This window comes from Rhinatrema bivittatum, chromosome 8 (assembly GCF_901001135.1).
Source record: "Rhinatrema bivittatum chromosome 8, aRhiBiv1.1, whole genome shotgun sequence".
NCBI classification, from domain to species: Eukaryota; Metazoa; Chordata; class Amphibia; order Gymnophiona; family Rhinatrematidae; genus Rhinatrema; species Rhinatrema bivittatum.
Genome location: NC_042622.1, coordinates 63,001,109 through 63,025,562, shown reverse-complemented (window position 1 = coordinate 63,025,562; position 24,454 = coordinate 63,001,109). Strand labels below are relative to the sequence as shown.

Here is a 24,454-nt window from a genome sequence, read left to right as displayed (position 1 = left end):
ATACTTATTGACACTGAAAAACCAGCTTAAACATTTGCCCCTGATAAAGAAATGAAAAATGACTCGTGTTGGCTTGGCATTTATGTCAAAAACATTTTCAAATGGACTAAATACAAGATAAATGTTATTTGCTAACATTTTTTTCCACATATTTTGCAAGCATAATGAAAAAGCTCATAAAATATTTGGGAGATCGATGATTAAAGAAACTCGAGAGGCTTTGCATTTTAGTGGTTGGTACAAATTTCTGTAACCAAGTTCAAGTGACAAACTGCCTGCTCTCTCTGTCTATGCCCGTCTCAAGAAAAAAAAGGTTTTCACAAAATTGTTCTGTTTTCTGCAGTGAATATTTTCCTGTGCGCTTTTTGAAAGAATAATTGTGATTTATTGCACAGAAGATGAGGGTTATTTTTAGTTAGTGGGATGAGTCAACTTAGCTTACCCATAAGGAGGGTCACACTTTACATCTTGTCTTCTGTCAGGGGAATTTATGGTTACAGAATGACATAATTTTGAAGAGTTTGAATAAGTAATCTAGTCTGATCGTTATATGATACATTTACTTGTGATATGTCAGGAAAAGATAAATGATTGTAAAAAGATGAAAAACGTACTCTGATCTGGTGTTGATCTTGATAGATTTCATGCTGATTGCACAGTGGAAAATAAAAAATTAGCATTAAAGGGAATGAATGTTTCAAACTTAGTTGAATGTTGGAAAATACATTAAATAACATTTATAATGCAATAGCTCCTCAGAGGGAAATTAATGTTAAGGGAAGGAAAAAGAAAGCACCATGGTTTAATTCAGAGTTATTAGTTTTGAGACAAGAATTAAGAAGAATGGAGAGAAGGTGGTAGAAAAAAATAAGTTTTCAGACAAAAGGGTCATATTAAAAATATTTAATGAGGTACAGATGAAAGGTAAACAAGGTAAAGAAAGATTATTATTATTATTATTCAAAATAAATAGGTGCTTCATGAAATAATCCTAAAGAATTATTTATTACTGTTAAAAATGTATTAAGAGCCCCTAAAAAATCAATCTCAGCTATGCCGGATTGCAAAGCAGTGGCTGAGTATTTTGAGAAAAAGGTTGATAATTTGCAAAGTAGCCCTTGCGAGGGATAAGTCTAAAGTATAAAAAATTGAGATGATAAATGTGGCTGGCCTGAAATTTCTTTGCTTATGTTGGCAAAGATAAAGCAGTTAATTACACAATTGAAATCTACCTATAGTTCTTTAGATCTGTGTCTGTTTTGTATTTTACAAAGTTTAAAAGGTGATATGTATAAGGTATTGATGACAATATTTATTTATTTATTTATTTAAGAATTTTTTATATACCGGGGCACGTTAAAAACATCACCCCGGTTCACAATGTAACGTAACGTAGCAACAGGCTTTACAATAATTTAGAATAGATAAGCATAGATAAACATTATTTAGCTTTACTATAAATTAGAATAGATAAACATTATGACAACTGTTCAACTTGGGATAGGTGGTTTATCAGGTGATTACGTGATAAACTCTTAAGGAGAGTAGAAGAGAAAAGGTGAATGGAATATGGGCGGGTAAGGAGAGGTAACTCTTAGGAGGGTAGAAGAAAAATAGGTTCTTTAACTATTCACAAGGTGACAGGTAAGAGGGCAGATATGGAAGGGTAGGAGGAGGATGGGGCTGTTGAAATGGGAGGAGGATGGGGCTGTTGAAATGGGAGGAGGAGGAGGGGGGTGGGAGGAAGGGGAACAGGGATGTGGGAGGGGGCGGGGATGAGGGGGGGTCATGGTTGTTAAGATCAGTAGAGGCGTGTCAGTCGGGAGGGGCGTGAGGGTCGGGTATTTAGATTTGGGCATGGTTGGTTCTTTGCAAGAAGATATATTACCAAATGCATTTTTAAAAGCTATAATGTGACCTATATAGAAGACTCCATCTCTGCAGCATTCAGAGATTTCTAATTATTGACCTATATCGAATTTGCCGACAATCAACAATGTTATAGAAAAATGAGCCCTAATGCAAATGAATGAATATATGGAGGAGCATAAGAAATTGATTCATATCAGTACAGAAACCTGTATGCTTTCACTGCTGGCAAGCTTATATAGAGGGATTGATGGGAAGGCTGCAGTGCTGCTAGTGCAGCTTGATGTGTTTGCAGCCTTTGACACTGTAAGTCATGGATTTTATTAGATAGATTACAAGCTATTGGGATTGGATCAACAGTGCTGAAATGGTTTAGGTCTTTCTTAACCGATAGAAAACAGCAGGTAGTTATTGGGGATAATCTGTCTTCTTAGAAGACTTTGAATTCGGGAGTATCACAGGGATCAGTTTTGTCAGCTGTGTTATTTAATATATATTCACAGCCTCTGAGTAATGTATTAAAGACATTAAGGGTGAATTTCTCTCTATCACTCTCTATATGTATATCATTGCTGATCATCGCTTGTGACACTGATAGAAGTTTGCCAGAGACATTTCTTAGTCAGTGAATAATTACAATAAGTAGATGCTTGATACTTAATGTACAAAAGACAAAAATCCTATGGCTAGGAAGAGATGATTGTTTGGCTGTGGACTATTCTCTAAAGATTGAAAAGGATTATAATCCTATTGTTATGGAGGAATGAGACCGTGGAGTTTACCTTGACTCTGTTTCGACATTGAGGAAAGAAATAAGAATGGTGGTGAAGGCCAAGTTCTATAAATTAAAGATGGGATCAGACCACTGAGAAATTATATTGGTAAAAGTGATTTAAGGGTAGTGGTGCAAGCCTTAGTTTTGAATAAAATTGATTTTGTAATTCTCTGTGGTATCGGCCACCCAAAAGATGGCTATAAGTAATGAGAAATAGTGCAGAATTCTTCATCTATTTTTTCAATTTATTTATCACCTTTCAGACTCTTCAAAATGGATTACGTTCAGATATTGTAGATATTTTTTTGTCCTTAGAGGTCCTCATTTATTTATTTATTTTATTTATTTAAAAAGTATTTATATACCGTTTTTTAAAAAAGAAATTTTATCAAAAACGGTTCACAGATTTAAAACCAAAAATAAAATAATCAAAATAAAATGGAATTTTTAAACTTTACATAAAAATTGGTAATAACTAGACAGAATGCTAGTATATAAGGTTATTAAAAATATAAAAAGTTTGGAACCATGGGCTTATTGTTTTGGGGGAAAAGGGGAAAAAGGGGGGGAAGGGGAACGGGAGGAGGAAGGGGAAGTTACTAAGCATTTTCCCTAGAGATCAAAGAGCCAGATTTTAAAAAGCATTTACACGCATAAAACTGTGTTTTACATGTGTAACTGCACTTTACCCCTGTAAGTGGGCGTTTCAAATTACTACAGTATATGCCATTGAATTGTCCATAGGATTTACCCGTGTGAGTGGTCTTTACATGTATAAATGGCTTTTTGAAAATTGCTAAGATAGTATGTTACATTTATGCACATAACTCCTTTGAAAATTCACCTGAGAATGGGAGATAAGCCTCAGTAATCAGGCCTAAGTTTGTATCCGAGGCAATGGAGGGTGAAGTGACAAGCCCAAGGTCGCAAGGAGCGGCAGTAGGATTTGAATACTGGCTTTCCTGGTTTGCGGTCTCTGCTCTAACCTAACTACTAGGCTACTCCTCCAACAGGGTTATAACTGTAGCTAAATATAGAGCAAGGATGAACCCTTATCTGAAAGCTCTTCATTGGGTCCCAGTAAAGCGTGCATTTCAAAGTATTAATGTTTATTCACAAGGCAGTATATGGTGATGCTCCTAATGGATTAATTAATATAATAACACCTTATTTAGCTGCTCTTGCCCTACGTTCTAATGATTAGAACTTACTTGCTATTTCCAGTTTTAAAGATTTTAGATTACAGGAGAAAATAAATAGGCTATTTTCCTTTGTGGGTCCAGTTTTATGGAACTCATTACCGAGTGAGCTACGAAGAGAAAAAGATTATTTCAAATTCAGAAAAAAATGAAAACCTAGGTATTATCAGGAAGTTTACTGGTAAAAGCTTAGGGGTAAATGATTTAGTGGTCTTTTGTACTTTTAAAGTGGTTGTAAGTAGTATTTTTAGTATTGTATTTGTTTATAATGTCATTATGTATATCAAACCGTAATCCATAATCTTTGTTTGGAAAGAGTGGAATATATGATTTTTTTCAAATAAATAAAATAAATATGTTTATTTGCTGTGTTACCTGCATTGTTATTTTAGAATGTTTATTTGTTGCTTGAGGTCTCAGGGGAGCAATTTGTTAATGTTCCCTCTCTTCAAGCTGCATGTTTGTGTGACATGAAGGATCCAAGTTTTTTTTGGTTGGAGGTCCTATCTGGCACTCACGCCCAGAGTTACTTCGAGCTGATATTTGTACAGCATCATTTAGGAAAAGAGAGTCAAGGCTCTGCTTTTTGCTCAGGCTTTCGGAATTTGATAAGCTATATCCAGTTTATTATGTAGGTTTTTTTATTATGCTGTGGAGGGGGGGTTTTTTTGTTCGTGTTTTAGGTTGACTAGTGTAGGAATGTTTTAATTTGTACTCTGCCTAGGATTTTGAGATACAGCGGATTAGAAATAGTATTAAATGCATAAATAAAGTATACTTGCTGCCTCATAGGTAATGATTTTTATATTGTTCTCACTGATTGGGTCCAGGATCTACTGAATGGGTGAGAAATTGAACTAATTAACCAAATAAATAAATTATCATCTCTGTGCAACACTCAATTGAGTTCTTTTTAAATAATTTTGGGGCCAACGAACTAAAATGAGTTAACATCAACCGTTAATGTGGTGTTTAACGCAGGTGCTGATGTACGCAGATTAAAGTATGAGTGTTGATGCAGGATTTAAGATAAAAAGAAAGCTACATGGTTAGAGGTATTTATAAAATGCCCCTATGAGCACATACTGAAGGATGTGAATATTTTAATTTGAAAAAGAGATGACAGGGAGGTGCTAGTCAAATATTGAAAGAGGGTTATAATGAGGTAAATGATTGACTTGCTTCCCTATGGGCCTCATTTTCGAGATGGATCGCACGTGATAAGGGACGTTTCGCACGCGAAAAGTCCCTTATCGAGTGCGATACCAAAATGGGGGCGGAGTCGGCCCTGGAAGAGGAGGAGTCAGGGCGTCACCGGGGCTGACTCCATGAAGACGCCGTGGACGACGAAAAAGTAAGGCCCTTTTTGCATCCTAGTTCGCGCCGAATAGCTACACCTTCTATGGTGGCGCTATTGGGTGCGAAACCGGCAGCGATCGCACCGCGGCAGTGCGATCGCTGCCGGCTAGCACAGGACTGCCCCCCGTTTCGGCCCCCCGCCCCTCATTACCTAAAGTATCACAGGCCTGCGATACTTTAGAAAATGAAGCCCTATGTCTCCAGTGAACAAAGAACAAGAAGTAATTGGCTAAAATTATAGCAGGGGAGATTTTGGTTAGACCAGGGGTCAGCAGGCACCAGCACAAAGGCCACACTTTGGTGCATGAATGCATGCAGCTTACTGAAACCATTTTCAAAACTTGCAGGTGATCTTGCAGTGCATGAAATAAGCACATTTTGAAAATGTTTACGGTGCTGGCATTCTTCAGCAAGCTGCAAGCAAGCAGTAGTAGCCAGATGTTGGGGAGTGCTATTGAATTTTTAGGTGTCTCAGCAGAGGCCACAACCAACACTGTAAGAGCCAGAATCTTGTTGGAGAGCGACTACTTCCGGTAGTGAACTTCCTGGGGAAACTTCCTGGGGAAACAGAATTTGAAACTGGGGAAAAACCTTCTTTTGGCAGCTAGTGTTGGACATGGGAGGAGATGTGCATCTTTTTTTTATCATCTCGGGCTTCGTTTCAGGGCCCCCACGGGAAATTTCATTTTTCCCGCAGTTCGGGGTCTTTTTTTTTCAGGGAGCCCTGATTTTCGGGTTGGTGCGCGCTAACTCTCAATAGTGCGTACTAATGGGTCAAAGTTAGCGCACACTAACCCGAAAAATTGAATTTGTTTTTCGGTTCCCCCGAACTACACCGAATTTGGCAATTTCATTGAAATTGCCTAATTCAGGAAAAATGAATGCACACCAGGACACTTCCCTGGAGGAGATAGCATTTTATTAAGGTGGGGGGGGGACCTTCTTACTCTTGCCTTCTCCCACTACAGTGGCAGCACTGTCGCTGGAGGAGATGGCGTGATGCTCAATCAAGGATGACTGCTGATCCCTGGATTAGACATTTGGAAGATTTTTCTAACTGGTAGGGTAGTCAAGCATTGAGACAAAGTGCCTAGAGAAAGGCTTGGCTGCTTTTAAGAGCAGGTTAGACAAAGGTAGGGGGATGGACTAGGACTAAATTATTTCTTGAGGTCTTTTCCAGTTTTATTCTTCCATAATTCTATGAGTGCTAGTAGGAAATTATAATTTAAATATTAGCACCCTCTACTATCTGTATAATGTACAGTATCACTCTGAGTTCTGAGTGCTTCTCTTTGTTTTCTACAGCTGGTTTGCGAATTGCTTGACACGGAGTTGTGAAGAACAGACTGTAGGAGTCATCTGTTGTTCTTCGACCCAATTCTTGCATTGGGCATTTTTTTTAGCTATCAAAGTATTATTTAAAGGTAAGAAAATCAATTTTCCAGGATTCCTCCCAAATTTCTTATGAATAACTTTGCTAACAGTAGCACAGAAGGGTTATTATAGACAGGTTTATTTGTAGACTAAAATTTAATTTTTGACCCGTTAAAAAATTCCTGTACATTCAAACTTGACAGTCTTGTGTGTGAGTCAAAAGTATAGAAAGACCCTGATTTTCAAATTAAAAAATGACAGTTCTTGAAAATCAATTACTTTGCCATTTTTGGGTCTTGGAAGTAAGGTTTGCTACAGTGATGCCCTTCTAGTATTCTTCAAGTGAAGATGTGAAGGTGAATGTGTGGGGTAAGGGTCGGGAATAAGGGGATAAAAGGGAGGGAACAGTTCTGTAGCTCCAAGAATGCAAGAGAACATACCTCTTCAGGAATGCCAGCTTCACCGGCACTAGAAAATCATTCTGCTCAAACCACGGGAAAGAAAAAAATGTGTTCCCCCTTTTTCTCTATAACTTCTAAATGAAGAATCACAACAGGTGTGTAAGCAGGCCTTCAAAAACAAAACAAAAAAAAGAGAGAGAGAACAAAATCTGTAGAAACCAGCAGGTTTAAATGAAGCAAGCCTACGTTATATAATGTACGTCAAAACTCTCATGAGAAAAGTGTCTCACAGTCACTGTGATGTGTTCCCTGATCTGCGTCCAACAAAGGGAATATGAAAAGAAATGTAAAAGTGGTTATTCATGGAGAGGAAAATCAGAGGGCACACTGTTGCTCAAATAGATAATCTGCTTAAATTCTTACCCCTGGGGAAAAAAAAAACCACTTGTTACACAAAGAGCTAGAAAAACATCTGAAAGGGAACCTTACTAGTCCAAGTTTCCATCTGTTGGGGATCTGTTTCAGAGGAAAAATCAGTTCAGCTATGTCATGGCTGGCTGCATCAAGCAACTTCTGGAGTAGCCTGTTCTCCTTTGCTTCTAAGAATTACATTGTACAAAGTTGACTTGAGAGGATTAGGAGATGTGTACAGTGATTATTTCTTACACCAGTTTGTGAGAAGTAAAGCTCTCAATTCATAAGAAGTAGATCCAGAAACAATTATTTTAAAATACTATAAAATATATATGAATTTTCATTTTTTTTATTTCAAATCAGATAGAAAAATTTCTCCCTGCTTATTTCAATGAATCAGTTGGATTGGCTGGTCCCCTGTTATACATTAAAGGACCATCGTATCAGAAAATCTAGTAATCCAGTTCACTAACTTGTACCCTGGCTCTGTGCTCCAGTTACATGGCACTTCTGGGGGGCAGACACATTAGCAAAGTATGACAAATGACATCAGACAGTGGTTTGCAGTTGGTCCACAATGTGCCATTTCTGACCTCATCCATTATAATCCAGGTCTATGGTGAGTGATGTCACTTATGATGCTGTTACCCAGGCAGCATCTCTCAGAGGCATAAAAATCGGAAAGCTGCTTAAAGAATATGAAAATGAACAATTTGAAAGCAAACTTTCCGGCTGTATGCAGGACATTACTTCTTGCCATGTGTCTGCTGTCCCAGCCTTATCCTGTTTTACAAGATTCTCGGTAAAGAACAAGCACCTTTGAATCTAGAGAGGGATTAATTATGAGCTATTTTATGTGGGCCGTAGAATGAATTTAATCTAACAGTAAGTGATCTTTAATGTGTATACATTACAGCCTATTACAATCCCATTAGCAGTCTGAATCCTTGCACTATTTATTTACTTATTTATTTATTTACTTTTTCTACATAATTATGAAACAAAAAATATAAATACTGATGTGATTAATTCTCTTAATGGATGCACTTCTATGTTGCAGCTCTCTTGCAAGCTCATCTTGGTGTTTTTAGGTAGGAGAATGAAAGTTGTAATGAGTAAAATATTGATTTTCTCATAAAAGGGTTTTAATCAAATGCCCTGACACCCCAAGGGGGACAGAACTCAGCTACAACACCAAATTGCACTTCATACACCATCTATTTTTCAAACACTGTATAAATGAACCTGCCCACTGGATATATGAGCGTCCTCCAATGTCGTACATCACCCAAAATAAGGAAAAGCGCCAGCGTCTAGCTGGGGAGAGAAGGCAGACAGCCTTGTTGAAACAGAAAAACTAGACTTGTTCCTGCCTGTGGCTTTCCTTTCAAGGGTGAATGGAGTTTCATCACCAGTAATGAGTGATTTCAACAGCTTTCTTTTACTTTCAAGTTTATTCATAGAAACATGGAAACAGAAAGGATGGTAGATTAGAACCTTAAGGCCCATCTAATCTGCCCATTTATTGAATGCACTTCAACTAATTGAACAAGTCAAATTGCCCTTTTCCTTTCCAAAGCCTCCATCCTCCCTTGGTTATATAACCCCAATTCAGGGTGTTCACTGAACTTTGCAGGAGCCACACTCAGTCCCAGGGCTAAGTCCCAACTGTACAATCACCAGTCCTATTGCCCGAGGATGTGGATTATTTTTTAATGTGGGGAAAGCTATCCTTCAGTTCTCAAGAATTATATGTCAAATCTCTTCCTTGTATCTTACTGATAACTCTTGGTTGAGGGTGCAATGAATGGAACAAACAGAACACTCTGGTTGAATGTTCCAAATTAAACAGATGGACTCAGGACCAGTGGGTTATGCTCCCCTGCCAGCAGATGGAGACGGGGCAAGCTGACATCACAGTATATATACTCCTGCAGTGACTACAGCCTGCCAAGTATTCTCCATCTCCAGCAGATGGTGGACGTGCATCTCCCTATGGGGATTGCTTCAGATTTTGGAAGAAGAATTTAACATAGATAAAGAAAAGCCCCGCTCTTCTGCAGTGAGACCAAATGGTCCCTCCCCCAGCTGAGAATTCCTGAGGTGATTTCTGTGGTCCCTCAGATGTGTGCCTTAGTCCCAACGTGGACTTAGCTGATTGTACAGCTTAAAGGCAGCTGGTGCAGGAGACTGAGCATGGTGGTAATGGCACATGTCTCTTCCCCCACAGCTAGAAGACCGTCTTTGTACTTAGCTAGTAAGAGCTGAGCTCGGGTAAGTTTAAAAAAAAAGAAAAGTTTGTAAGACAAAAACAGTATAAAGAGGTTTACAGGAATTCCTCTGGTCTCTGTGCTTGGTGCACCATTCCGACATTTGCTCCCACTACCATGGGGATTAGGGGAACTAGGCAGCCTGGAGGGTTGAGTAGCCCCGGTGGGCTAGGCCTTGCAGTTAGGCTTTTTGCCTGCGCACCATGTGGTAGTCCATGGCGACATTTTCACGCGCTTCTGTGCATGCCTTACTGCCCTCTACTGGACGTATGTGTGCTCAGTGTGTCAGCTCTGCACATGCATTGTGTGCTCAGTTTTAGTCATGCCTTTTATGCACACAAATTTCTAAGCGCTGGTAGTGCACCCAGGCCTTGACTCACAGTTTGTGCACATGTATTTTGCAGCATTTACTTTTGGGGGACCTACTTTTTATGTGCATAAATTTTGTGCGCTTGAAATTTCTTCAGCGAGAGTGAGCTGGACGCACATTCTCTATCGCCTATGCACTGATAGCACCGGTGAGCAAGAAACCTAAGCACCTTTCTCTCTGTGTTGCCTGTCATAGTTGAGCATCTCAGCCTGATGAGTCCTCAAACCTGTGTCAGCGCTGTTTAGAGGCTCAGGGAGAATTGGCTTTCTCTAATTTTGCTAAGCCTGAATCCTTCCAGCCTGATGATGGTCTGGTTAAGGAACTGTCTGGAGGTACGCCAGAATTTGGAACTTCCTTGACTGGTTCCTCCACAGGGGATGGCAGTTCAGTGGGCTCCACTCCAGTTCCTTCTGGGTTTGGCTGCTTTTTCTTGGGTGGAGTTTTTTCAAGGTTTGCAATCCTATCTTCAGGCGCAGTCCTCAGCTTCGCTCACTCCTGTCAGGTTGGATCCTTAGCCGGTAGCCCCTCCCTCATCCAGTCCTATGTTTAGGCACTAGAGTATGCCTCGGTTCACTGCAAGTAATCCCGACAGGAAACCGGATGGCACTGGTGATGAGACAGATCCTGATTCCCTAGAAGATGGGGAATTTCTTCCGAGATTGGAGCCATATCGGACCATGGTGTGGTTCCTTCATAGAGATGAACTGCCAGCCCTGGCTTCCCAGACCTTGAAGATGCTGGGTGTTCCTGGTGCAGATTCGATGTCTGAACCGAAGAAGAATCCCATTTTGGTTTCCTTGCATAAAGCCTCTTCCCCCTCCCCCCCCCCCCCCCCCCCCCCACCCCTGTTATGGATACCATTCAGGAATTGATTGATCTTGAATGGGAGCCCCAGAGGCAAGTTTCAAAGGGGGTCAGAAACTGGAAGGCCTGTACCCACTGGATCCAACGGTGAGGAAGTGTTTATGTTTTCCCAAAGTGGATGCACTGGTCTGTGCCATCTCTAAGTGGACAACTGTCCCTGTGGAGGGAGGAGTGACCTTTAAGGATGTGCCTGATAGGTAGATTGAGGCTATCCTAAAGCAAGTCTTTGAAGCAGTGGCAATGACTTTACAAATAGCTTCTTGTTGCGCCCTAGTGGCACAATCTTGCCTGCTTCGCTCTCAGGAAGTTGATGATTCTGGAGTGAATTTCAGAGCGGTTATAGAACCCGCTGCCACCTTTTTAGCTGATGTGGGCTGCAATTTGGTCCACTCAGCCAGAGGAGTTGCTTTGGTGGTAGCAGTCAGGTGTCAACTATGGTTGCGACATTGGTTAGCTGACATCACCTCCAAGGCTAATCTTACAAAAATGCCCATTAAATGCTTGCTCTTGTTTGGTAGCAAGTTGGAGAAATTGGCCAGTAAGTGGGGTGAATCTCTGGTCCCTCGGTTGCAGGAGGATAAGAAGCAGTTGCAGCGCCCCTCTGGTATGAGGGGGTCATCTCTGGGGGTTCCAAGTGTTTTTGTCCCTACAGAGGGTTGACCTTTCAGTAGGTCTCAGTCCTTTCATCCCAAAGAGATAACCCAAGAGAGGAGTGGTCTCGGGGGCAGATCCTCCCGAGCTTCCCAGTGAAGGTTTGCCAACCCACCTTCAGGAACAAGAGATAAGAGGACACTTCTCTCTCTTTTATCAGAGGTGGGTCGAGAACATAACAGATCAGTGGGTCTTGGAGGTGATACGAGAAGGAAATGTACTGGAATTTTACAGTATTTCTCAGAACGTGTTTATGTTGTCTCCTTGCACTCCCCGCAGAAGAAGCAGGCAGTGGAATCTATGTTTCTAAGGCTCCTCCAGTTGAGGGCTGTGATTCCACTGCCTACATCTCAAGGAAGTATGGGGTGATATTTTATTTATTTTGTTGTGCCCAAGAAGGAGAGCTCCTTTCATCCCATCCTGGATGGGATGAAAGTGTCAATCGTCATTTGAGGGTGACTCATTTTCACATGGAAACCTTACGCTCAGTGATAATGGCCATGCAATCAGGGAAATGTCTGACCTCCCTGGATCTGTCCGGGGCCTACCTTCATATTCCCATCCTTTTGGAGCACCAACATTTTCTGCATTTTGTGATGCTGGGGCGCTATTATCAGTTTCAGTCACTGCATTTTGGTCTAGCCACCGCCCCTCACCGCGCACTCCCCCGGCACAGCAGCAAATGGCCACTGTACTGGCACCTCCAGCCCTGCCCCTCCCTGCCCCCCAGACAGTCCCTCTCCGCTCCCAGGACCAACTCCTTTTCAGGCCCCAGCACTTACTCGCGTACCGGGGTTTACACGCATGGCCGGGCTTGTTTGAAAATTGACCCGGTGCGCGAAAGGCCCAGCCACGCGGGTAAACCCCAGGATTTACGGGCGCCGGGGTTTTAAAATCTGGCTGTTAGTCTCTGTTGCCCAAACTAAACGCAAGAGAAAAAACAACTCCTTGCTCTTCAAACTCCAACCAAAAATGACACACTACATTTTCTTATCATTGCCCCCCCCCCCCTTATGCAAACAGGTGCTCCCCACTTCAGCAAGCCCTAGAGGAGGTGCTGAATTGAATGGTATGTCTTTAATCCCAGGACTTGGACTAGGGCCATCTAATGGAGATCTGGAGGGTTTCTATAGTTATGCACAGCATATACTGATAAAATATAGCACCGTACACCTGCAAAGGTTTACAACACTGCCCTGCCGCCTGCCCCAGTGAAAGTTAATAATATAAGTGCTGTGAGTGATTTCTCTTGTGGTGAAGAGATGATATTTTGCCCTGTTTGAACAAGGGGTCCACCCCAAGGGGGGGTAACTGGTAGAAGAAATGAGGGAGTGGGCTTGAGTGTTTGCTCAGTCATATGAAAATTTAAATGGCTGAAGAGGAGATCTGCTTATTAAAGTAAATATGATGATTTAATAATTGAATATTCCATTTCGGAATATGATTCTATGCCTAAAACAGTAAATGTACCATTAATATTTGGTATTTTGCTTCTTGGTTTCTGTGAAGCTGAAATTTGTTGTTTGTATTTTATTTTGTTTTTATTATGTATGTACTCTTGTATATCGCTTAGGCCTTATGTTACAGTGCTGGCCACTACCAATGCTACCAGTAGGTTGTTCCAGGCCTTGTCATCTTGTTCTTTGGTTCTCACAAGACTCATATATAATCTAATACTTAGGCCCTCTCCCATGCCTTACCACTAAGTTTTGCAATAACTCACACAGCCAGCAAAACTAGTGAGGTAGTTGTCTGAAACATCTAGTTGACCTGTGTTTGTTGAAGATAGGGTTATATCAGTGGACCCACTGTGCAAGCCTTCTTGGAAACTTGATGCAGTAGTATCTCTGGTGTTAGAATTGTAACCATGGCCACTCTGTAGAGAGGACCCCAGTTTTTTGAAAGTCTAATACTGCCGCATTGCCACTCTCTGCTTATTGACTTGTATTTCTCATTTTTTTCATTTTTTTTCATTTATTAAAATTTATTAATCGCCTAACACTTAGTGGTAAGGCATGGGAGAGGGCCTAAGTATTAGATTATATATGAGTCTTGTGAGAACCAAAGAACAAGATGACAAGGCCTGGAACAACCTACTGGTAGCATTGGTAGTGGCCAGCACTGTAACATAATTTAAACATTCTTTGGACAGTAATAGAGGCCAGTGATAGGAAGAGGGTTAGGAGTCTATTAAAAGACATGGAGGAGGTAGCTAGTGCTGATTTAAGTGTAACACCTATACCAAGGGGCCACCTTCTCAGCCCTGAGGCGCATTGGATGTACTCACCCAGGGTGGAGTAGACTGTCTCTGAGGGGCAGGCTGGGGATAGGATCTCCTGTAAGGCCAAACTGGCTAAAAATGTAAACTACTAGGGAAGAAATCCTGGTGAAATGTCTTAAATTCATCCCCAAATCTGTTACCTTCACCTAATTAGGTGACAGATTACCCTAATAAACTTCCATGGTTTCTCTCAAGGCCCTACCCTAGACAAATATAACAAAAGTAACCAAACTGTTGAGCACAAAAAACAAGAATTCACCCAGATTTTATTAATAAAGCTTCTTAATGAACAAAATATTTCATAATAGCAGACAAGATACATCATCACACATCTTTATGACAAATTTTCAGGATTTACAATTGATTTAAAAGCCTTATCACTGGTCAACACCACAATTCACAACAAAATTCTCAGCGATTCCCAGTTTAAAATCAAACATATCCCTAAAAAGCATAAGTAATTTTTGGTATTCTGTTACCCTACTTGTGATTATCTTTTAAATGTGTGATCAACTCTGTTTTAAAATAGGAAACAACATTTACAAATCCCACCCTTCATGAAAATTTCTCATCCACAAGCTGTTAACTGGGAATTGCAGTGGCTCTCACTCTCTTCTCAAAATGTCCTGAAGTTCTTTCATGTGTGTGGGTCTCTCTCTCTCTCTCTCTCTGCGTCATATGATGAAAAGGCTGCTATTCCGGATACTGTAACATTTGTATGTACATTACTGTTAGTCTTTCACTAGTGCTATGAATCTGTAATTGCACTGGTTAGTAAATAAAAAGTTTTATTCAGGAATGAGAAAATATTCAAAGTGAGTAAGTGTTGCAGGTGAGTTCTGCCAGCAACTGTTGCCTAGATGATATACTTTTCCAAATCAATCAGTGGAAATCTTGCCTTGACATCATACCACCATTGTTTATGCAAGATATTGAAAACTTTTCCCAATTCAGCAGAGGTTTACTTGCCATCTGATAGCTGGTGCTTCTGATGTCCAGGATTTAAAACAGTTCACTTTAAAGTCAGTCATTCAGAACTTTGTAAGACCAACAGTTAATTTTGCAGTTTTTACAGTTTCAAATGTCCATCTTTCATGAGTTGTTGACCACTGATGTATACTTTTGACAGTTTCCTAGCCTTTGACTAATTAATAGTTCAGCTTGTGCTTATTATCTCAACCGCCATTTGCCTTAAGAAAACTGGTCTTTCCCCACTTTCTTATCTCACGGAACAGAAAAATAACTTAAGTAACCTAATGTGAAAGGTCAGCTGGACAGAGGAAACCAGGACCTCTGCTAGAAGCCACTAGAATTCAAAGTAAGAAATGGAATAAAAAAACAATATTACATGATTTACCTAAAAAAATTATTAACTATTAATGTCTTTATAAAAAAGGAATCTATAAAAATTAGGCCATAAGGAAATATATACGGCCCTTTAACTTACAAAGACACTCACAGTCCATGATCTCCACTGTCCAAACAGTATTTGTGCTCCAAAATTTATTTTAAAACACGTAAGTAAAAGTAGCCACATCATCAGGTTTGAATCATAGTCCATTTCCAGATCTACTTTACTTGCCATCTTGGTCAGATCACAATAAATCACAGTCTGAAATTCTTAACTGTCCAACAAGTACTCCTTGAGCTGCAAGGTTACTCCCCAAGTCTTATACAGCTCTCACTATTAGGCTGAAGGTTCATGTCTAGTGTGTACTGATTAAGCCACAGACAGAAATGTGATGAGTCCTGAATTATGCTTTTAAATAATAGTAAGGCAGAAATGGAAGGTGAATGTGCAGTTTAATTTTCCATTAACTTAGCATAACCTGTTTTGACCAGTGATTGTTCCCTAACAAGGGTTGTCTTCTCTATAGAAATGCATTGCAGAAAAAAAAAGAAAAAACTGAAAGCTGAGGTAAAAATTCAACACATCCGAGGATTCGTTAGAACAAAGTTCAGCATGAGAAGGGGAAACAATGTTAGTAGAAATTTCTCATTCATGGTAAAGAATCAATCATTTAGTTGTGTTGAGGAGTGGGGGAGTAGATGGTAAACACTAGAAATCTGTGAGGTTTACTAGTGCAGATGGCAGAAGGAACTCCAGAACTTAATTACGCCCAAAAGTGATTGAGTCTGGTTTAATTAACGAGCACTGTAGTGAGTCTGGAACAGCTGATGGGTCTTCCATTTCATTCAGACTGGGAATTATGATGTCTAAATTTCTGTGAGATTGTGAAATTTATAGAAATTAAAGGGTGAATTTTCAAAGAATTACACATGTAAAATTAGTAGTTATGTGTGTAAGCATCTACTTGCTTGCATGCTATTTTATAAACATAATACACGCAGATTTTTGCTTTCATGTGCAGATATATGTAAGTAAAAAGCAGGTGATGTAGGAGTGTACTGGGGGGCCAATATTTATGCACGTAATTTGCTATTTTCAAAAACATGTACATTTGCCAACTTATTTGCATAATTTTATACCTGCTAATTATCTTGCATAAATGATATTAAATGTGTTTATTGTGTACTATTGGCCAGGTAGGAGGTCTGGGTAAATTGTGGGGAGTTCAGGCTGAAACACCAGGAGGGTTTCAATGAACTGGAGAAGGACTGGGTGAACTGGTTGAGTAATGGGTAAAATTGATAATTTTAATTACATTGCATGTTTTAAAATATATCAACTTATGTATGTAAATCCCGATTTATGAAAGTCCTACTTTATTTTTGTGCATAAAATATATGCATGTATATTTTTAAAATGAGTAGGAAAAGTACAAGCATAGATATGCACATATGTTGCAGGGTAAAGATAAATAATGGCAAAGGCTGCCCATTGCCCTTATCATATGACAGGGTCTACCCAATGACACTGATAGACCCTATCACATGATGAGGCAAAGGGTGGCCCACCATTAAGAATAATGACAGCTGCTGGACCTGGGAGTGGGAGGTCATTTGCAGGCCCCCCACTTGACTACCAGGGCCATTTTAGTGAGTCCTTGTGGGCTTGGGTGGGCCAGCTGGTCAGGGTTGAATATTTTAATAAAGGACAATGGTTGGGGTGGGTTATGCTTGCATTTTTTTTAAATTAAATATTGCTTCTTTAAAAGAAAAAACAATAGGTAAAACCCCCTAAAATTTCATGTTTTTTCTTTTGTTTTTTTTAAACCACAAAATGCAATGAAATAGGAAATATTGTCTGTATTTCCTATTTCATTTCAAACTAATGCCCACCCCCAGTATATAAACTCCTGGATTCTTATTGGATTTCAGTAGAGCTCAGTAGATGTGCTTTGTGCATTTTTGTTAGATTCTCCTGAGTTTCCCTCTTGGGGATCAGTCATTTATCTGACCTGTTTTGGCTTCTTTGCTCTTTTTGATCCATTTTGGAAACCCATGACAGCCTTGGTGCCCCTTCACAGAAGATTTGGGGAGTCCTTGTGCAAGGCTACACTGAAGGATAGGGAAGATTCTGCTTCTCTCTATCTAACCTCAAGTGGATAGATCAGTCAATGACCCGATGCAGAGGAGTTTCAATTCTGACTATCCTTTCATTTGATAGATTTCATTTGAGGACTTTTTCTACCTTCCTGGCTATTATTTTGTTTTTTCCCCTTTTGAATCAAGGTCTATTTTTGTTCCTTTTGGGATTTGGTACCAGGAGCTCAGTCTCCAAATGATTAAGAGTAGAGGTGTCTTTCACCTAGGAAGAACCTGAAAAGTAGAGGAGTCATCTTTGCGGACTGGAATCCTATCCATTACCAAAGGGAAGGCGTTGAAGGAAATTGTTCAAGAGTTATTTTTGTACTCATGAGAAAAAGTGCTAACCTGTTGCTTTCAGAAGATCTAAGATAATTAAGAAGACTGCAGGAGAAGTATGAGAACTGGGACTAAATTCTAACCATTCTACAATGGGGAGAGGGTTGAGATAAATTTGGGAGTTGGAAGAAGAAATACACTTTCTTCAATCTGAATAATTGAGAAGAAGAAGGAGATCAATTGTTAACGACCTGTCTTCCATAAATTCAGAGACTTTACTAGAAGAGTGAGGTCACAAATTTATTAATCTTTATTCTTCATTATTGTTCATCAGTTTTCTTTAACATCTGACTGCTGTAAAGAACCTTCAATCAATTTATCAACTATCAGTAAAAGAAATGGAAACCACATTGCTTCTCAGTGTGATTATTTCTGTTATGTACAGTGGAGATCATCGGTGCTGTTTACAGACAGTAGAAAGGGGGCTGGGCATGTTGGTTAATGCAAAAGGGTATTGAAGCTATGCTTCCCCCCACAGGGAGCCCTGGACCTCAGAAGCGAAAATCTATCCTTGGAAAACTGGTTGCAGATAGGATCTATTTAATGTTAATATGCCCTTGGGGACAGCATCAGAGTTCTATCCCTCCCAGGGTTTACATAATGGAATGTCTCTGTAGTTAAAGTATCTATATCAGGTGAGCTGTGGTGGTGGTGAAGAGAAGGAGGGAGAGTGAGAAAATATTGTGAGAAAATCAATGCCAAATATGAAGAAAAGGGATAGAAGTTTCTTATTACTATACAAAGTTCCCAGTCTATATATGGGTTTAAGTACATATGAATAAAAGTTATGGTTTCTATATAAGCCATAGGAATGTGCTGTCATTTGGTTTGGTTTGTTAGTGTGAGTTACTTTTAGTACATGCTAAGGAACAAATTTGTGTGTAAAAGGCAATTTTTCATCCATATATAGGAGTTTTGAAAATTACTCTGGGGCTGTGCTCGTAAAAATATGTGCGAAAGCAATTTCACGTTGTACTTTTGCATGTACTTGAGAGAGGCATTCCCAGGGCAGAGTTAGGGCAAGGAGAACCTTTATAGTGTGTACTTGCTAAAATAGAAAGTAAGCACATAAATGTATGAGCAAACATAGACACCTACTCCGATGCAGGTGTAACTGTGTGCATGTATGCCGCTTAGAGGTCTGCTCGTTCCCACTAGTTTTCCAAGTGGACTTACATACACAAGTCCATTTTGAAAATTATGGATGAAATCCATGTGTACTTTGTACACGCAGACTTCAGCCTTAGGACTATGTTATAAAATTGGGCTCTAAGGGCCGGATTTTAAAAGGGTTGCACGCATAAGGTATGCGTGTAACCCTTTTAAAACCCCCCTGCGCGCGCCAAGCCTATTTTGCATAGGCTCGGCAGCGCGCGCAAGCCCCGGGACGCACGTAAGTCCCGGGGCTTCGCAAGGGGGGCGTGTTGGGTCCGTGTCGGTGGGCGGCGCGACTTTCGGGGCATTCCGGGGGGTGTGGTGGGGGCATTGCGCCGGCCCGGGGGCATGGTCGAGGCCTCCGGACCAGCCCCTGGTCGGGTGATGGCGCGCCAGCAGCCCGCTGGCACGTGCAGAGTTACGCCAGCCTCCGGCCGGCGTAACTTTAGCAACAAAGGTAGGGGGAAGGTTTAGATAGGGCCCGGGGGGGGGGGGGGGGGTGGGTTAGGTAGGGGAAGGGAGGGGAAGGTGCGAGGGGGTAGAAGGAAAGTTCCCTCCGAGGCCTCTCTGAAATCGGAGCGGCCCCGGAGGGAATGGGCAGCGCGCACAGGGCTCGGCGTGCGCAAGTTGCACAAATGTGCACCCCCTTGCATGCGCCGACCCCGGATTTTATAAGGTACGCGCGGCTACGCGTGTATCTTATAAAATCCGGCATACTTTTGTTCGCGCCTGGTGCACGAACAAAAGTACGCGCTTGCGTAGATTTATAAAATCTACCCCTAAATGTTTTAGCGAGCAGTAAATGATTAAGTTGTGACAACATGTACTCTATGGATTTTCACGTGTGCTAAAACTAAAACGCACAAAAACAAAAAAAAAAGAAAATGAAAATGAAACGTAAACAAACACTCTTCATCTACACACCATTAATAAGCCATTGCATGGGCCCATATGTTTCATATTCTTTTGAGGGAAAGTTCTACAGCATTTGTTTGCAAAGGTTTAGTGTGAAAAACAGTTTTCTGTGAATTTTTTGCCCTATCCTAAAACTGCAGAAAATGAAACCCTTGAATAAAAGGTATACAATGTTAAAACTGTACAAGCAAACTGACTTGCAATTTTATTACTTTTTCTTTTGTTTTGGGGGGTTTTTTTCACCCAAAATTTAAATCATTCCTTGATCTAACTTGATTCTGAGGAAGAGGATAAAATCTTACCCTCATCAAAAATACCATTCAGATGTGCAGGAGCTCAGAGATCTTTATAAAGCCCGAAAGATGATTTACTGACAATTGTTGTCGAGTGAATATCCCCCACATCCAGAAAAGTTGACCCTATCCATGAATGGGTCAAGTCCTGCAGTTGAGAAATGAAGCCAACACAGAGGCACCAAAACATTACTTCATCTGAATATGGGGTATGGGGAAGGTAGATATCTCAAAGGCAGGGCCGGCAGAAGCACTAAGCGAGCTAGGACTGGGCCTAGGGCACCAACCATTAGAGAGTGTGAGCCATGAGGGACCACGAGCGGCGGTGGCCCAAAAACCCGAGAGGAAGGAGTCAGGGCCACGACTGTGGGACCAGGGGGGTGTCGGCATGACCAGGGGGGTGCAACTGGGGGGCAGGGGGAGGAGTGACCCGGGGGGAGCAGCGCAAGGCAGAAGGTGCCTAGGGCACCTCATCCCCTTGCACCGGTCCTGCTCATAGGATCCAACTGCATCTAGATAGCAACAAAGACTCCCTTTGTGTCTTGACTACTGGAATTTGTTCACTAACCGTATCTTCTTTCTGCGTGCCCCCCCCCCCAACAATTAACTCTACCTCCCCCACACCAGGTCCCTGCCCTTTTTACCTATGCACCCTTCTCAGTGCATCTTCCATCCACTTCTCCCTGCTCGCCTCTATTTACACCTGTGGCCCCCACCTTGGTCCGGACTTTGAATTGGCCCTATGCTTGGAGTGGGGAGTACCACATGAGAAATGACATTGACTAATAGGATTTATCTTCTGGTTCTTAGCCTGAATGGGGAACGAGACACCCTAATACCACAAGTCTGTGCACTTCCCCAACAACCTCTCACTTGTGACACCAAAGAACAAATAAAATCATCACACCAGAATAAAACTGTTATTAACCCTTTTGCTAGTATTGTGTAAGTAGAAAGTAAATCCAACCAGAACATTAAATGGGAAAAGTACAGTAGTAAAGTATAATATAAACTTTCAGTTTTCTTATTTTAAATCAAGCATTACAGAAATAGGTATGGCCTATTAGCCAGGGCAACCAATATATATGGATACAAATAAAATATAGACGGAATACTAATAGAGAGAGGTTGGGGGAAAAGCAGTGAAATACACAGCTTTCAAAAATTGTCTTTACCCCTGAGTAATCAAAAGAAAAGGGGGGGGGGGGGGACAGATCCACCCCAATGTTACCAGTTAGCAAAGGATGCATCTTGTCCCAAACACAAAATTGTGTGGAAATAAAAACAAGCAAGGAAATGATAGTGAAGCTGGCTAGCTCAGTGGTTCTCAACCTTTTTTCTGTCGGAACACACCTGACAGATGGTTCTCACATGCGTGACACACTGAACAATGACCATCATAGGGCTAAATGTAAAAGTACAGTTTGCATCCACAGGAACCCCCCTGACCCACAATTATGGATGTAAAGCAGAATTATGACATTCCCTGTACAACTCACCTTACAAAAAAGATTTTCTGGTCCTAGTGTCATTTCAGTAACAGCAACACAAACTCCTTCTACCAGGCTCAATAGCCCTACTTATGAAAAGACAGCAGTTTTATCACCAATGCATGTCCTCTTGAGAAAATACAACAAATAAGACTGATACAAACGCTTACATGCTTGTAAAATATGTCACCTCGGTCACACACACAGAACTAACCTAACATACTCCCAGGATCTGCAGGAATACACATAGACTAATCCGTGCACAGATACACTTGTATTATGGAATGCACTCAAACAGTAACAATCCTACCTATGAAAAGGAAACATTACAAATATTAAATCAGGCCCTAAACACCAATACACCTCCTATTAGGAAAACAGAACTAGCCAAGCAACTATAGATCCCAACACAGAATTGTATATCTATACTAATAAGCAGAATAAATGTTTCACAACAACTATGAACAGAATAATATCCAACAATTAAAAACTCATTAAAATTATTTAAAATTCTCCAAACACCAATAAAATATTTCAAAACAGCAGACACATCACATAATATTCAGTAATTAAAATGGCAGTCAATCAAGAAAAATAAACTTAAAAAGCCACCTTTTCTTACCCCCTTCCATGCAGGCCAGTAGCACACACCAGAAGCAGTAGTGGCTGAAGCTCTGTACTCATGGTCCTCTTTCTTAGGGCCCATGACCAGTCTCTCTGTCTCTCACACACACACAAACCAGTCACACCCCCATGACCAGTTTCTGTCTTTCACACACCAGTCATCTCCTGACCAGTCTTTCTCTTACACACACACACACACACACACACACACACACCAGTCACCTTCCCGAACAGTCTCCCCCGCTCATGCACACACACAGGCTTCCCACTCCCATGTTCTATCTTACATATACAGGCTTCTCACTCCCATGCTGTGTCTCACAAACACCCATGTTTCTCACTCCTATGCTAGCTCTCTCCACATGCACAGGCTTCTCATTCCCATAATCACTTTCTCTCTCTCACACACACTCACACTCCACTCATCTCCCTGACCAGTCACTTCCATTGTCTCTCCTATATACACACATCACCTCTCTGACCAGTTTCTCTCAGTCACACACATGCTCCTCTCACACACTTACATAGATGATCTCAGTCAAATGCTCTCACTTACACACAGGCTCTCAGTCACAGTAACACATACACACTCTCAATCACACATAAATTCTCTCACAGCCTGGCTGGCTCTCTCTCTCTCTCTCTCTCTCACTTCCTGCCCCCCCCCCCCCAGCACAAATGGTAGCTGCTGCAGCCTCCTCCTCTAGCCCCCACAGGCCAAGCAAGAAGAATCCCATCGGCCACGGGAGGCTAATTCTGCTGTCTCCTGTGCTGATTTCTGGCTGCTTCTGATTTTGCTCGGGGCCCACGCTACTGCTCGGGGCCGATGCTGCTGGCGCTACTTTTTCATGTAGCATGGCACGTTCTTCTTCCTGCGCACCCCACCGCATATAATTTCCTGTTCCGGGTCACGGGGGCAGGTGCGGGAAGAAGAAAAGTAGCACATTTAAGACTAATCGGAGAAAATTCTTTTTCACTCAACGCACAATAAATCTCTGGAATTTGTTGCAGAGGATGTGGTTAGTGCAGTTAGTGTAGCTGGGTTCAAAAAAGGTTTGGATAAGTTCTTGGAGGAGAAGTCCATTAACTGCTGTTAACCAAGTTTACTTAGGGAATAGCCACTGCTATTAATTGCATCAGTAGTATGGGATCTTCTTGGTGTTTGGGTACTTGCCAGGTTCTTGTGGCCTGGTTTGGCCTCTGCTGGAAACAGGATGCTGGGCTTCATAGACCCTTGGTCTGACCCAGCATGGCAATTTCTTATGTTCTTATATTATTATGTAAAATTATTAATAGCCTTGGGAGTAGTCATCCTTCTTTTATTGGTCATGGTCTTTGCAATCATGGCATGAATTTAGTTTTTCAAGTTAAATTATTTTTTTCCTTTTAGGTTAAACACCACTGCCTGGCTCCCTACTGTATTTTTGGGCACTTCTCTAGCTTACCTAACTCCTCTACAGTGAGTATCTGTTGGTCAGTGATTGAGATTTGGATGAGACCGAACTACTGTATTATAAATCCTCATCACCACACTGAGGGCCCGGAGGTCTATATTTCCTCCCCACCAGTGGACACTGCCATCCCAGGAGCTATAGATGAGGGGAATAGCAGAGAGAATCAGAGGACCAGGTCATTGATAGCATCTTGGGAACTATATGGCCCCTTCATTAATTCTACCAAATGAAGGAGGTGCTACACAAATAAAATTCAGGAGACAGCTTTGTCCTGTCTTCAAGGGTTTTTTTCTGTATGTTCATTGTTGTCCTGCATTTACAGTGTCCTGCTTCCACAGCAGCCTTTCTTTTTCTGTTGCTAATGCTGTTCATACTTTATTCTACATAGTTTCTTGTTTTCTGTTATACCGCCAAATGGTGGTCAACCTGCATGTTCACTGCTTCTGCTATATTCAATGCAGCTGGCTCTGAAGGGTTAATCTCTGACTTGAAAATAGGGATTCCTGAGTGTTTTTCCACGTATGCTTTCAGTCAGCTCTGGGCAGCTCTGTCTGACCTGTGTGAATCAGCAGCTATTCTGGCCAGCCCTGCAAAATAATCCTCATTTTACCTGTCTTTAGTTTTGTGGTCCAGACTGTGCTAGTTGCTGTTATCTCCATTTGTGCAAAGTAATACTTTGTTTATTTGTTTTACCTGTTAATAAAGTTTGGAGCTGAAGAAATGACCTCTTCTATCTGCAAGTAAATACCAAGTTAAGCTATCTGTATAAGTGGTGCATACGAAACACATTTCAGAGACATAATAGCTATTGAGAATTAAACTCCCTTCATCAGCTCTTCATAACTTGAAATTCCAAATAACCGTTATT

At 41.1% G+C, this 24,454-nt stretch overlaps 1 protein-coding gene across 5 annotated transcripts in view; it reads left to right on the top strand.

The window, feature by feature from the left end:
* Positions 1-24,454, top strand: part of RALY (RALY heterogeneous nuclear ribonucleoprotein) — a 918,689-nt gene that overhangs the window by 441,856 nt on the left and 452,379 nt on the right. For 4 of the 5 annotated variants that reach the window (XM_029612733.1, XM_029612731.1, XM_029612734.1 and 1 more), the window contains 2 exons: positions 6,508-6,626; positions 15,705-15,808. In XM_029612733.1, the coding sequence (XP_029468593.1) occupies positions 15,707-15,808 (102 nt within the window). In that variant the 5' untranslated portion in view covers positions 6,508-6,626; positions 15,705-15,706. The remainder of the gene's footprint in view (positions 1-6,507; positions 6,627-15,704; positions 15,809-24,454) is intronic. The other variant, XM_029612736.1, reaches the window with a different exon arrangement.